The sequence below is a fragment of the Coenobita brevimanus genome, chromosome 90 (genome assembly GCF_032717465.1).
Source record: "Coenobita brevimanus isolate Jiangsu-jjx chromosome 90, ASM3271746v2, whole genome shotgun sequence".
NCBI classification, from domain to species: domain Eukaryota; kingdom Metazoa; phylum Arthropoda; class Malacostraca; order Decapoda; family Coenobitidae; genus Coenobita; species Coenobita brevimanus.
In genome coordinates, this window is record NC_137043.1 from 5,678,700 (window position 1) to 5,694,562 (window position 15,863).

A 15,863-nucleotide genomic window follows, 5' to 3' on the forward strand; every position below is an offset into this window, starting at 1 on the left:
CGAGAATAAAATGTCAAAATCGTCGCCTTCGTGAAGAGAGTTATAAATAGTTTTGCTTCTAGAGAGATACTGAACATCGCCATAACAAACGCAGCCTTAAGAGCTGTTGATATCAGATTTTTATCTACAATTCAGAAAAAAATCTATTATATGAGGACAGGAACTGCTCTGTAAAATCTTTAGTAAACAAGGCCACTGTTGCTGAAAGACGAAACAAATGTAAACAGATTAATTTCATTCTGCATTAGCCTGGATCCCATGCCGTGATTCGTAACACACTGAGCTTCCAGGGTTGAAGGCCCGAATTTATAAACAATTTGTAGCTTAAGCTGTGTGTATGGATGCTCATTCTTCCTGACAGAGGTACGTACCAAACACAGTGCAGTCAAACTGGAGTGAACATTAAGGTTACAAACAAAAAGAAAAATGAAAGAAAGAAACTGGTATGGAGAGTTCATTATCGAAGACTGATCAGGATCTCTTATAATTACCACCCATAGTGATAACTCGCATTTGTGAAGGGCCAGGCTTCCGGGGTCATGCTTTTCCCATTCCGGAACATTCCCACATTTCACTCATGGATTCTCTTCCACCATCCACATCCCTAACTACTGGCAGGATTAAATTTAGTCGGTCTACTTTGATCTGACGCAACCGGGCCACTACCACAACTTGATAACTAAATCCTGGTTGCTTGAACTTGGAAGAGTGATAGCTGCAAGGTAAAAATAAATGTTTAGTTATTAGTCATATAGACCCCCAATCTAACTACACTTGGCCGTTAAATGAGCTCAAATTTAGGGGTCATCCTGAGGGTTAGAAAAAATACATTGAAATAATACGTCACATATATTAAGATATTTAAACATGAATAAGAAATACATTGTTTTGAGGAAGACAGACGAATCATATAGTATTAAATTTCACATAAACACAGGCTATTTTGGTAATGGACCTCCCTTAGCTTCTGATATGAGCGTTTAGCGAACAGGCTACAGTACAGTATGTATGGTAGGACTGACCATTAAATAGATCAACATTTTTGTGGGCGCGGGACTAACATTTAGGAGCTTATTCTTGTACATCAATGAAAACTCTAGATTAGTATAGGGTTACTCTGGGACCAACCAATACGTTACTCTTACAACAGCATATACTTCATGACCCGATCCCTTAGGACCAGCAGTCCTACGTAACACACACCTTCACCTGTTACCACTTGGAGGCTAATCCTTTCCGTCCATACTGAATGCACGTTATGGGTGTTTCATTCAGGATTAATGTTAAGGTATCAGCGGGGATGTTCTTATATGTCAATTGGGCTTGCGGGAGATCACTGAAGTCTATTTTAACAAAGTTCAAACCATCAGATTTTTCCGTTCCCCTACCTGATATCGAGCCTGCATCCTTTCATACAGCAGATCACTCCTCTAACCACTTGATTACCACCACTTTAACCACCGGAAGAGTGGTAACATAATTACCCCCAGTAACAGTAAGAGGGGCCACCGTCAACATAAGACGAGAGAGGTGCGGGTCAAGGAATACTATAACTTCTTCAACACATCAACGCAGATAACTTGTAGGGGACATGTCAGTTGATCCTCTTCAGTACGATGACGTATCAGTTTATTCTTGCTAACACTAGACGATTACATTCAACAAAGAAAAAAAATCATTTATTCTGGAGGAGTTAAAGAAAAGATTTATCTAAAACCTCCAGTTCAAAATGTATCTCCTGAGTTGTTATTTTCAAACGTAATAAGCATAATGTGAAAAATAAGTCATTGGGCTAACTTTGTCAAAAAGGATCTTTTCTGCTTAGTCATTTACAGTATGGTGATGTATTTTGTCAGTTCATTTATTTTTTTACTTAAGGCGATTATATACAGCATCAGGAATGATTTACTGTGCTGAAGGGAAAAGGATTGCTGTACTAAACCCTTCTAACTCAAAAGTCTCTTTAATGCTAAAAATGTGATCTGAAGGCCGTTAGAATAAAATGGGAAAAAAAAGTAATCAATGTGAAGGTATAAAAACAGAGCCTCCTTTACTGAAGGCAGAGGATGAGGATTTTAAGTGGCATAGTGTTGGTCTTCCTTCTATAAGAACGCCTGATCGATTCCAGGCTAGAGGAACGAAGTGTGGCGATTACTTTCCATAAAATCCCTGCTGTTACCATTATATTAGTCCTTAACGAAAGCCACTACATGTGCAGGTTTCAGCCTAAAGCAGTGGTTCCCAACTGGTGGTCCATGGACCACTGGTGGTCCATGGTGACTTTTTGGGTGGTCCACAGGATGTCCACTGTATTTGGTAACAAACTGAAAATGACTATATAATTTTGAATTTACTGAAAACTCCGTGCGAACAATTTAATAAAAAAAAAAAAAGGGCCATTCATTTTATAATATTATTCCTATTTAAGAAATGTATTGACAGCCTTTAAGTTGTGTTAGAATTATTGTTAATTCATTTATATTCGATGTGTTGTTCATTGTGGCGTTTGAGTGACATGGTGTGAGTTCATTGCGGAGGTGACAGGCCATCCTGTTGATTCCTGTCAGCTGCTGCGCTGTGGCCATTAGCCAGACACCAGTAGCAACCGAACAGCTGAGATGATTAGTTGTATCATTCGTCCTGCGCTGTTTAACAGGTCTGGTGTAATTTGATTTCGTTTTTTTCTGCAAAATGTAGTTTTTTTTTTTATGAAGCAGGGAGGAAGTGTGAACAGAGTGAAATATTTCTGGTCAATTGTTATGCTGCGTGCTGTGTTATGCTGGTTTATGCTGTTTACGGCACATGGTGTTACATTACTGACTTCATCTTACGTTTTATCGTTAGTATTGCCAAACTCAACGTGTAACTTATATTTCCTTGCACTGCCCACAGATCTGAATAAATAGCAATGGCGGGGAGGACTGTCAGGCGCAAGTATTCAGAGGACTACATTAAATTCGGCTTCACTTGTCAAGAAAAAGATGGCATGGAATTACCACAGTGTGTTATTTGCTTCAAAGTCTTGGGGAATGAGTCACTGAAGCCAGCTAAGCTTAAGCTCCATCTCGAAAAGTGTCACCCCAGTTTGTTGCAAAAGGATAAAGATTATTTTGAGCGGCAGTTATCAGCTCTCAAGCGGCAGCGCCTTGACTCATCAGGTACATTCTATGAAAAGACCTCCAATACAGTGCGAGCTTCCTACATTGTAGCATACAAAGTTGCACAGGCCAAGAAGCCTCATACAATTGTAGAGCAACTTGTGCTACCTTGTGCAAAAGAAATGGTGAGACTTGTTGTCGGTGAGGACGCAGCACGGAAGCTAAATGATATATCTGTATCTAATAACACTGTATCGAGATGGATAGATGATATCTCACAAAACATCAGTGAACAAGTTGTGGATGAAATAAAGAAATCTCCATTGTTTGCCATACAGATGGATGAATCAACTGATGTCTCATTGTCCTCTCAGCTAATGGTGTTTGCACGATACATGGTTGATGGGGACGTCAAAGAAGAATTTCTCTTTTGTAAGACTCTTGACACCACCACAAGGGCTCAGGATGTGTTAGAAGTTGTTGACAATTTCTTCGAAGCAAATGGTCTGGATTGGAAAAATTTGGTGGGTGTTACCACTGATGGTGCACCTGCAATGCTAGGCTCAAGATCAGGCTTCCAAGCGTTGGTGAAGCAGCGTGCTCCATTGGTAACTGGTATTCATTGCTTCATTCACAGAGAGGCATTAGCGTCAAAAACACTGCCGGATCACCTGAACGCCATTTTCAAAGGATTAGTGAGGGTGGTTAATTACATCAAATCATCAGCAGTGAACACCAGGCTGTTCAGAAAATTATGTCAGGACATGGGTTCCGACTTTGAGGTGTTGTTGTTCTACACTTCTGTACGGTGGTTGTCAGCAGGGAACGTACTCAACAAAATTTTTGAACTAAGAGAAGAAATGACTTTCTTTCTCCAGTCTCAAGGGAAAGAGGATTTAAGAAATATGCTAACACAGTCAGAATTAGAAATTGCATACCTTGCTGATATTTTTGTAATCTTGAACAAACTGAATCTTCAGCTGCAAGGGAAATGTGCAAATCTGTTCTCTCACCAAGGCATCATCAGGGCTTTTCTTGAGAAACTAGAACTCTGGATCGGACGAGTCGCAAGTGACAATTTGGTTCAGTTTCCACGTGTGAATGCCGTGCTTGGGGAAAAGAAAGGCATTCAGATGCAAATTCCCGAGCATTTACGAAAGCTGCGGGATGAATTTCAGCATTACTTTCCAGAGGTGGACATGACAAGGGATGAGTTATCTTTCATCAGGAATCCATTCACAAGCGATATTCACAGTGTTCCAGAGGATCTGCAGGAGGAATTTTTGGAGCTGAAAAATGATTTGGCGGCTCAAGATATGTACCAACGATCTACCATGGAAAAATTTTGGGCCAGCATGATTGGTACTTACCCAAATCTGTCATCACATGCACTCAGATATCTTTTGCCATTTGCATCAACTTACATGTGTGAGAGTGGGTTTTCATGTCTGCTGCACATTAAGTCGAAACAGAGGAATCGTCTTGCAGTGGAAAGCGATATTCGTTGTGCATTATCAAGTACCGCTCCTAATATTGAAAAGCTTGTGAGTGAGAAAAGAATCCAAAAGTCTGGTTGCAAGTAAAAATGAATGAATATAATTTGAAAGGAAAGTGTTTATTAGTTGTATACTCCTGCATAATTTGAAAATTCTGTTTGTTAGAAATAAATTTTAGGGTAAAATGTTACACAACTATTCTATTTCCAGGAAATTATGTTTTTAAGAAATATTAAAATGTTAGCTGGCTATTATTTTGTATAATTTCTCGAAATTATTTTGAATAAATGTATTTCAAACAAAAATGCTTGTTGTGCATACTTCTTTATACTTAATCAAAAATGAAATGGTCCACAACATTTTTCTTATTGGGTTGGTGGTTCATGGCCTGAAACGAGTTGGGAACCACTGGCCTAGAGGGTGTCTCATTCAGGACTACCGTGATGTCATTAACGAGGATGTTTTTATGACATTCTGATGAGTCTTGTGGAAGATCACCTGAGCCTCCTTTAAACATTTCCCAGCCGCAGCCCGAGATCGATACGGACAGTACTCCATCATTCTACCACCTGACAATCAAGCACACTTCCAGAGATTAGTGAATTTCCTAAAAGTTTTGAAAATGTGTGAGGAAAAATGCTGTGAACACCGACGCCAGTCCATCAGCGACTTTGTTGACTGACTTCCATTAAATGCCTCTAGTGAATTTGTTGGTTGATCCATCTGATATTTACTTTATGTGGGATGCTAGAGAGAGGCCGTTGACAGTATGCTGTTTATTCCCCAACTGATCCCAGATACACAGGACGCCGCAGCGGCGACGGGCACTGCCCAACATATTGTACATCCCCCCCCCCCCTTAATAATATGGCATTGACATATTGCATTAACGAAATAAATTCAATTCAACCTTTTACATTAAATGTGGGGGTAGGCATCGTAATTAAACTGGCAATCCATGGAAGGCACCTGGTGTAACAAAACAGGGGATTTCTGGCTGTAATAGATGAGTGTAAGCACACATTGTCAATAAAATATATCCAGCATAGACAAAACTCTTCTTTCACATATAGGGGGAAACACCGGTAAAGTAAGGTAGGTAGAGGTTAAAGAGGAATTAAGGTTATACATAGTCAGATAGCCACTGGGGTCGACGTGGTGTTCTTTGAGGGCAGTGTGGGGGTGGCTGCTGGGGCTGTGGTGGTGGGCTGGGTGTGGGTGGTGAGAACGTGGTGGGTGCTGCCTGAGTGGATGCTGGGCTAGCCTCAGAAATGCTCCCACACACCACCCGTAGGTGCCGTCGGTTGCGTAGCGACAGACGGTCACTGCCATCCAGTCTGATAGTGTACTGGCAGTGGGGCAGTGTCTCCACAACAACCCCACACCTGTCCCAAATGTTGGACATTTGATTCTGTACCCATACCCGGGTACCTGGAGTGAGAGGCCTGAGAGCCCTAGCTGGCCCCTGGCGCTCCACATTCTCACCACTGGACTGGGCCATGGTCACCTCTCTCCGGCGAAAGGCCTGCCGCCAGTGCCTGTCCACCTTGTAGTTTTGTTGAACTGTAGGGACGCCATCTCGAAGCTGGCGGCCGGTGGCGAGTTGCGCCGGGGACCTATCAATGCCTCGCAAGGGTGTGTTCAAATACTGAAGAAGGGCGACTCACAACTTGTCTGCATCGAGGGTGCCAGCAGGGCCGACGTTCATGCGCAACAGCCTCTTGGCCGACTTAACTGCTGCCTCCGCCCAGCGGTTTGACTGTGGGTAGTGGGCTGATGAGATGCGCATCTTGATCCCCCAGTGCCTGAAGAAGTTGCACATATCCTCACTGACTAGGTTGGTCCCACCATCTGTGGAAATTTCCTCTGGCGCCCCCCAGCCGGCGAAGAAGCGGCGGAGATGTGACATGAGTTTGCTGGAGGAGGTGGCAAACTTCCAGCCACCCTGTAAGCCTGTCATCGTAGACTAGGTAGTGCTGGCCCTCTAGCTAACACAGGTCGACCACAGTGCACTGGAATGGGTACTCTGGTGCAGGGGTGATGACGAGGGGCTCAGTGGCCTGGGAATGGGCGTGGGCATTGCAGGCTGAGCATGAGTCCCTTAGCTGCTGGAGGTCCCCTTCATGCCAGGCCAGTAGACTGTCTGGCGAGCCCTGTGCAGCATCGAGTCAAGCCCTTGGTGGTCTGAGTGGAGGTGGGCGGCTACCTGCTGACGGAGAAGCTCGGGGATCACAAACCGGACGGATCTTTGATAGAATGTGTATGTCACAAGCCCTTGTGACACTGACAGCCTGTCCCTGACCCCGTAGAACTGGCGAAGACAGGCAACCTCTTGCGACCGCTGTGGGTGCCAGTCTCCCGCCAGGACCTTAGCCACTAACAGCTGGTACACAGGGTCGTCAGCGGCAGCTCGTGTGACCGATGCTTCATCTAGAGTGATGCAGTCGTCATCAGCGAGGGCAGCCACGGTAGCTGCTGCAGTTGCCACCTCCAGGTCCATGGTCAGAGCCTTGTCTGCGCCGTCGGGTTTGGTGTGCAGGGCAGGGTAGCGAGACAGAAAATCCACTGCACAGTTGCGCTTCCCAGGGAGGTACCTGACTGTAAACCTGAACCGTAATGTCTTCTCTTTTAGGGTGAATAGCCTCAGGTTCATGATATCCTTTAGCGCCCTATCCCCTAGAAGCTTCACCAGGGGGTGGTGGTCAATGACAAGCACCAAGTTAGGACATCCCAGCAGGAAGAATCGCGCCTTCCGCTGGCACCACACCACCGCTAGGGCCTCACCCTCCACTGGGGCATAGCCTGACTCTGCCGTTGACAGGTGGCGGCTGCCGCAGAGCGCGAGGCGCCACCCACTCTTGCAACAGAAGGAGGCCTCCACCGACACACACCCACAGTACTGTTGAAGAATCACGAAGCCGATGCCTTCCTTGCTGTAGTCCGTTATGACGACCGTGGGCCTGGCCTTGTCGTAGAATGCTAACCCGTCCTTGGCCAGCTGACAGATCGTCTCCCTAGCTTGCTGGAACTTCTTCTGAAGGAGCTCGTCCCAGAAGATCCTTTTGCCCTGGGGTTTCTTCAACAGATCACGGAAGAGTTCCATGATGGGTGCTGTGGCCAAGAATGGTGCCAGCTGATTAACAAACCCAAACCAGGAACGGATGTCAGTCAGGGATGGCTGTGCTGGCATACTGAAGTCTCGAACCGCAGACAGACGCTCGTCTGTGGGCTTGTAGGTGTCCCACCCTACGTGGAACCCCACAAACTCAACCTCCCGACGGCAGAACGTAAACTTCTCCGGTTTCAGTTTGACACCCTTCCTGGCACACACCTCCAGAAACTCGTAGGTGTGCTAGAACGCCTTCTCCACACTGTCGTCATACAGCAGGGTGTCGTCCACACACTTTAACTTCCGTTGAATGTCCACCAGAGCGTCGTCGAACCTTTTAGTGTACGTGTCAGGAGCCTCGCAGTGGCCCGTGGGGGTCCTCCGGTACCTATAGCGCCCCCAGGGTGTAACAAAAGTGGTGAGCTTGCGGCTGGCTTCTTCCAATTCCACCTGATGGAAACCCCAGTGGGCGTCAGCAACCATCTCAAAGGACTGGCACGGGATTCTCGACACCATGTCAAAGGGCGTGGGCGCGTGGTGTGTCTCCTGGAGGCAAGCAGCATTCAGCTTCTGATAATCCACAGTGCGCCGTGGCTGGCCAGACTTCTTGGCCACCACGACCATCCTTGCCCACCACACGGTAGCTTCCCTGGCAGGGACTGGCTCTATAACCCCCATACGCACGTCTTCATCCAGCTACCTCTTTACCTCCACCTCCCAGTGGCGAGGCACAGGAGCAGGGTTGTGGCATGCGAAGGGAATGGCATCAGGAAATAGGTGGATGTGGTGCGGCTCACCTGCCATGACAGGAAGTGGCCGCCGATCTGTGTTGAATGTAGACGACGAGAAATGGCGGAGAAGCCATTCCTCCAGGCGCTGGACATTCTCCTCCAATGGTGGCAGGGGCATGGTGTTAGGTCTCCTTGGCAGTGCCCCCACCGGGTCAGACTGGTAAGTGGGTGGCACCTGGGAGGCACCCGCCACTATCTGAGCGTGCAATGGGAAGCCCTGGGGCACCAGTCCAAGGTCAATGCACGTGGACAACGATATGAACAGGTGTCTTGTCGAATCAACGAAACACACTTCCTGGGTGGATGATAGGCCCCTGTGGGAGATCGTGCACACAGCAGAGCCCAGCAGGCATAGGGGCATGTTGGCGACATCCCTCAGGCCGGCCCGACGCTGTAGTGGTGCAGGCCGTAAAGACAGAGAGCCAAGGAGCCCCCTGCCAGCAACACGCACCTGGGCCCCAGTATCGGCCATGGCCATCACTGTACACGCCGTCCCCCCACTATCACATGAGACTGAGACACTAAGCATGGGGTGCGATTGTGAAGTTGTACCGGCCACGAGCACTGTCCCTGAGGTCTGGGTTATGGCCGCTACAGGCTCAGAACCAGCAGCCACAGCTTTTCTTTCACTTCTACACACTTTCTTAAAATGTCCCTGTTTTCCACAATTATGACACATAACTGACTTGGCAGGGCAGTGAGACCTTCCTTGGGGGTGGGAGCCGCCACAGTTACCACAGGTTTTTCCCACAGGGATGGGGGAACGGTGGGAAGCAGCCGCCACGGCCTCCTGGGATACGTCTGGCACCGGTGCGTCGGGCTTGGCCGCAGCAAATTCCCGCTCGAAACTCCTGCCAAACTCGGCGTCCCTCGTGGCGGACTCAAATGCAACACAAAACTTACGCAACTCCTCCACACTGCTAAATGAATCACATAACTGGAACACCTCTCGCTTCATGACGGAATTATATAACCCACTCATTAATCATAGGGGCATTTGTCTTCTTAGTATAATAGGAAAAGTGTATGGTAGGATACTTATAGACAGAGTTAGAGAAAGAACAGAGAAATTAGTTGGAGAAGAACAGGGAGGCTTTAGGAAGGGAAGAGGTTGTGTAGATCAGATATTCATTCTTAGATCTTTAGTGGAAAAGTTTCTAGAGAAGGGAAAGAAGTTGTATGCGGCTTTCATGGATTTGGAGAAAGCATATGACAGGGTGGATAGACAAGGATTGTGGAAAGTGTTAAGAATATATGGAGTAGATGGGAAGTTGTTGAATGCTGTGAAGAGTATGTACGATGGTGAGAAGGCTGCAGTGCATGTGGATGGTGAACTAAGTGAATTTTTCTCTTTGAAAGTTGGTTTGAAACAGGGATGTGTCATGTCTCCATGGTTGTTCAATCTGTACATGGATGGGGAAATAAAAGAGGTACAAGGTAGGGTAGTGGATGTTGGAGTGGCCCTGGTGAGAGAGGAGAGTGTTTGGAAACTCCCTGTACTGTTGTTTGCAGATGATACTGTGTTGTTGAGTGAAGACGAAAGGGAGCTGCAAGGCTTGGTGGAGGAGTTTGAGAGAGTGTGTAAGAAACGGAACCTAAAGGTGAATGTAGGGAAGAGTAAAGTGATGGTCTTTGAGAGAGGTGAAGTTAGTGAATGTACAGCGAGGTTGGATGGTGAGGAATTGGAAAATGTGAGTACGTTTAAATATTTGGGTAGTGTGATGAGTAAGGATGGAGGTTTGGAGGGTGAAGTGCTTGAAAGGGTACAGCAGGGAAGAAAGGTTGCTGGTTCTTTGAAAGCAGTGATAAGAAACAGGGAAGTGAGCATGGAAGTGAAAAAGTTACTACATGACAGTATCGTGATACCAACTCTAACGTACGGAAGTGAAGCTTGGACATTGTTGGAAGGACACAAGTCAAGAGTGAGAGCAGTGGAAATGAGTTATTTAAGAGGAGCCTGTGGAGTCACGTGGAGAGACAGGCTGACGAATGAGGATATAAAGGAGCATTGTGGTGTGGATGTGGATGTGATAGGAAGCGTTATGAGGAACACACTGAGGTGGTTTGGCCATGTGGAGAGGATGGAGGGTGAAAGACTGACGAAGAGAGTGTATGTGAGTGAGGTGGAGGGGGGAAGAGGGAGGGGGAGGCCGAGGATGAGATGGAGGGATGGGGTGGAGAGGTATATGAGAGAGGGGGGTGTGAGTTGGGAGCAGGGCAGTGAAATGGCGGGGGACAGGGCGACTTGGAGGCGATTTGTTTATGGCCACCCCAAACGGGATTGAGGCGTCTGGCAATAGATAGATAGATAGATTAATCTGTGCAATAACACATACTCAGACAGGTCACATTGGCACTGTGGGCACTGAAACTTGCAGTCGGCGGCACTTTGAGAACACTGTAGGAAGAACTCACTGACTCCCCGGCTGCTTGGCGTTTACTGAAAAACTTACACCAGTTCACTGCTTGATTGGTTCCCTGTAGCACTAAATTTTCAATAGAATCCAGGGCTGTGGCTGTCCACAGGGCTTGCCACCGAGACATGTTGAACTTGGCGTCCAGGGCGCGTTGTAGGGCCGGTGTGCAGCGTAGGCAAATGTGCAACACAGCCTCCGAGGCAGCCCACCTGTTCAACTGGATCCAGCACTCAACAGAGCGTTTCCAAGAGCGAAATGCAGCAGATGACATTTCAGCCATGCACTTCTCCGCATAGCAGCAGCAGGGTCTCTCGAGGATGGCCTCCGACTGGCGAGGTCACCATGCAGGGAGGCGATGGCGCTCTGCTGGCCTGCCAACATCTGCTGCACCTGCTGGGCCTGCTGCACAAGGGCACGTCGACGGGGAGTGCCCCTGGGTGTTGCACCAGGTGTGCGGGCAGCCCTGGATGTAGCAGCAATACCGAGGCGGGGCCGGGAGGCCATCCTACTCACTGCGCAATGTGGGATGCTAGAGAGAGGCCGTTGACAGTATGCTGTTTATTCCCCAACTGATCCCAGATACACAGGACGCCGCAGCGGCAGCGGGCACTGCCCAACATATTGTACACTTTACCAAGTCTGCGTCGTTACCATTGGACTGAATTTTGCTGGTAAAACAGCGTGATGTCACAAAAAATGTGAAGTTCATAGGAAATAAATCAGTGTATCCTACATGCATACATACATATTTACATACACGATACTCTGACAATTTGAAAACAAAAATAGGTAGACATATACATGTACATTTAGATATATAATGATAAAATGCCTATAATGCTGCATTTCTTCATTATACATACATAAATACATACATACGTAAATGCATACATAGGTATTCATAAACGTATTTATATAGATAGTAGAAATGTATGCTTTGTATTCTTAAATGTGTATTTTTAACAGGCGACAAGGCAACACCGCCAAGCTTCGTGGAATATTCTCAGGACAGCAGGAAGACAAAAGTCAGAACACTTCACGCCCTGAATAGATTAATGGCTACCTGACACGAACTGCCAGTAAATTGTACGTGTCACAGCAATTATGACTGAGGATTTAACAACGCATTATGGATTATACCAGGAAGAGACAGCTCTGTACTGTGTGATTCAATATCATACCAACACACTAGGTTGACCTCTTCTGCCCAAGTACAGTAAGTGATACTGTATACAGGGTGACAGGACAAAAAAGCTGTACCAAGTCTGAGACTCAGAAATGCGCTTTTTTTTTTTTTTTTTACCGGTTTGGAGGTCAACGGTTTTCTTCAGCTTAAGACACACTATTCGGTCTGAATGGGATATACGTAGCGTTCATAAATCACAGCACAGCGAGGCATGACCCCTTAACCACGGGGCGTCACTTTTGTGACGCTCGGGCGCAATGGATCATACCACGGGGCGTCACTTTTGTGATTCTGTGTTATTTTGAATTATCCCGGGCTTTCAAGTGGTGGCTTGTATCATCTATCAGTACTGCCAATGTCCAACACTAGTCAGCACTCCAAATCTCATCTGTACTCCCATCCATTGTTGACATTTTAGTGATTTACCCCCCTTCCTGACTCCCCTCCTTACCTGCCCTCCATTACCCTGTCCTCTCACCTCCCAGGCCGTGCTGCGCTAAGCAAATCTCCCCTGGATTTTTCCACAGATTTCATAAACAATACCTACTCTTACAGTGCTGTTATATCCGGTGAAGAAAATGAAAACAAGAATAAGGTAAAGAAAAGTTTTACTCCTTGAGTCAGAGGAAACGTTGGGAGACCCTGGCTGCTAATTTCATCAATTTCCCAGGAGATAATCTCTCATTTAATTAATCCTTCCTTCATCAACATCTCACAAGCTCTCACCATCATACTGGGACTCCATTCTTAACCCTGACTTGGCTGCGTCTTGTTTAGTATTTCACCTCACGCGACTGTTTTATTCAGCTGTGAGTGAGTGATTGCACCGTGATAGTGTTATTGACAATCAGTTCCAGCTAATTTCACATTATTTCCTTAAGCTGAGAGTGAGCCCAGGTGCCTGATATCGTTAAAACTTTTACCATTAACTTTCTCATGGCAGGTTCAACTCTAATATTACTGTCCAGGTAAGGAAAGTCTACTTTATTCAGCTAAGTCACATGAGCCTAAGAGTGTTAATCGCCTGTGTGGCTATGGATGGAGAAGCATGAAGTCAACAGCAACTTTTCTGTTATTGGAACTTTCAAATATAACAACGAAATTTCTCTTATCGTATCCTGGATAGATTTAGCGCCTTTCCCCCCCCTTTTTTTTTTCTTTCTTTTCCATTTCTTTTCTCCCAGTCCTACGACGATCCCCGATCTCCTTCAGCTCAGTTGATGGGCAAGTATAGTCAGACGGAAGGGTCGATGTAGCTATACTTATTTTACCTTAACTAGGCCTAAAATTACAATCTCTCCCTCTAGATTGCGATTGTAACAGTGGAGTAACACTAGAATATGATACCAGTCACAGACAAGTGCTATACGGTGGATGTAACGCTGTAGTAATTTTCTGCCATTGAGCTTAGCGAAATCAACTTGAAAAGGACGAAAATCCGGGGCAAGCTAAGCTGAATGAACTATAGTAATCCAAGTAGACTCATTTCGACCTAAATAATGTTAATGAAACTCGCGCAAAAAATTCAGGTTGCGGGAGCAGTCCAGGTTCATCAGATAAGAAGCAAGCCGACTATATTTATATTCAGTTTCATTCAAGTAACTGTTCAGACACGCTGCATTTAATAAAACAGATATTTATATAAATCAGTTATTAACAGACGCCTAACTATACCATAGCACACATTTCAAAACAATGAAGAATTTAATAAATGTTTCAGAGGCAAAATCAATTTTAATAACTTACACACACACACACACACACACACACACACACACACACACACACACACACACACACACACACACACACACACACACACACACACACACACACACACAGTAACTTCTACAAAAAAATAAGTTATACCCGAGCGAGTTCGATGATGAGAGGAGGCATAGTAGGCTAAGAGGAAGTGGTTATGGAAAATGAGTGAGAAAAAGAGATATGGAAGTTGTTGAGGCCGTGTCTGATATGTGATTTATTATTATTTATTCTCTCTCTCTCTCTCTCTCTCTCTCCCCATTGAAGACACTATAGCCATTATCCCAAAGGCGCCGTTTTCATTTCGTTCTTGTTATCATCCGAGTTTTAATTTAACACAAAGGCAGCTTTTGTTACTGTAAGGGTCAGATACAGCCATCCCTAACCCGTTCACTACCCAGGGCTCTCCTGTCTCGAAAGAAAATTGTCCGGTTGCCGCCAGAATTCAACAGCGTTCGCGGGCTGAAGAGGTTAATGATTCGCCATATTTCTCATTAAAACTTTAGTTCTTTCTTATTTCCCTTCTAACCAGTCAACAACAAAACATACCCTGCCTTCTGGTACAACATGTGGTACAACTCATTCTTTCTTTCTTTTCAGCTTTGTCATTCTCTCTCTCTCTCAGGACAATGATGGAGGCGGGCAAGTTGGGGTTGCTCAAAAATGAACCGTCGTAAAGCTGTCATGTCCAAATAGAGAGAAGTTCTGAGCACCGCTGGCCGGTACCAGGGTATTTGGCACGGGGGGCGGAGGACAGAGACAGAAATTTAGCACTTTGGCTGCAGAAGAGAATAACAAAGGAAAGAATGAGACGATGAGAAATGAAACAAAACCATTCGGAGGCCAAATGCTAATCACCCTCCAAAATATGTTGTTGGCTAAGACACAGACTACCTACAAACCCAATTTGAAGAAAGTTCGCAAAACTTCACAGAATTTAGTCACCGCGTTTCACGAAAACCCATGTTAAGATGTATGGCGGCTGGCATTCAGTCGTCTTTGATCAAATCTTCTCCATAAGTAACAGGCTTCTGCACATCCACGTATACAGTAGTTGGTTTTCCTGAAGGTTTGGTGAAAAATCGTCTATAACTTTTCGATATATTTTGGCAATACACACACACACACACACACACACACAGGCAAAACTAAATCGCCTCGCCTTGCTAAAGACTGGTGTTAATCGACAAGGGATGGAGAAATAAAGAAAGGAGAAAGGACAGAAACAGAAGGTCAGCAAAAACAAAATGTAAATTATATATATATATATATATATATATATATATATATATATATATATATATATATATATATATATATATGCCTACTTCATGTAAGAATGTGATTAGGGTACAAGAAACTGGAGACGAAGTTTGCAGAAAAGAGAGTCAGTATTTTCTCAATAAACATAGAAAGGAACCAATGTGATGGTAAGGATTTTTCTCAATAAAGATATTAAAGAAAATAGATAATTAGTACGTCGGATATCAAATGAACGGGAGAATCTTAAAAGATAAACAGTGGCAAATTATAATTGACCTTTTCCTGGTGACTGCAAGGAGCGATGAAATCTTAGAATTCTTTCTGGAAAAATAATAAACGTGGAAAGAGGAAAATTAAGTATATGACAGATACTATGTTAGGGAAAACAAAATCGGACACGCAAGATGGACGATAACGGGTGGCATTAGGACTTTCTCTTTATACAAATAACGAGAAAAGATCTGTCTTGTGTTAGCTACCTCGGCATCAGAGTCAGAAATCTATAAACCTTACTTTCTCACTATGTAGCGAGTCATTTTCGCTTGGTTAACTAAACATATGCACTGTGAATAATGGTAAAGGTTACAACCATTCCTTTTCACGGCTTCAGGTTTCCTCTCACTGATGCATTCTCACCGGTGCATCACATTATATGAACGCCATCTCTCAGTAACTGTGTCACTTTTAGCTGTAGTGCATTACACAACCAGGAGGACTACAGTACGGGAGTAATCTACAG

At 45.2% G+C, this 15,863-nt stretch overlaps 1 protein-coding gene and 1 pseudogene across 1 annotated transcript; one reads left to right on the plus strand and one right to left on the minus strand.

Moving 5' to 3' along the window:
- Positions 1-2,908: 2,908 nt before the first annotated feature.
- Positions 2,909-5,276, plus strand: LOC145411559 (zinc finger BED domain-containing protein 5-like). The gene is made up of 2 exons (XM_080281567.1): positions 2,909-4,460; positions 5,119-5,276. Exons 1-2 carry the CDS (start codon positions 2,909-2,911, stop codon positions 5,274-5,276), a joined length of 1,710 nt encoding a protein of 569 aa, XP_080137693.1.
- A 1,419-nt stretch (positions 5,277-6,695) lies between these two features.
- On the minus strand, positions 6,696-11,191 carry LOC145411560 (uncharacterized; annotated as a pseudogene).
- Between the last annotated feature and the right edge of the window lie 4,672 nt (positions 11,192-15,863).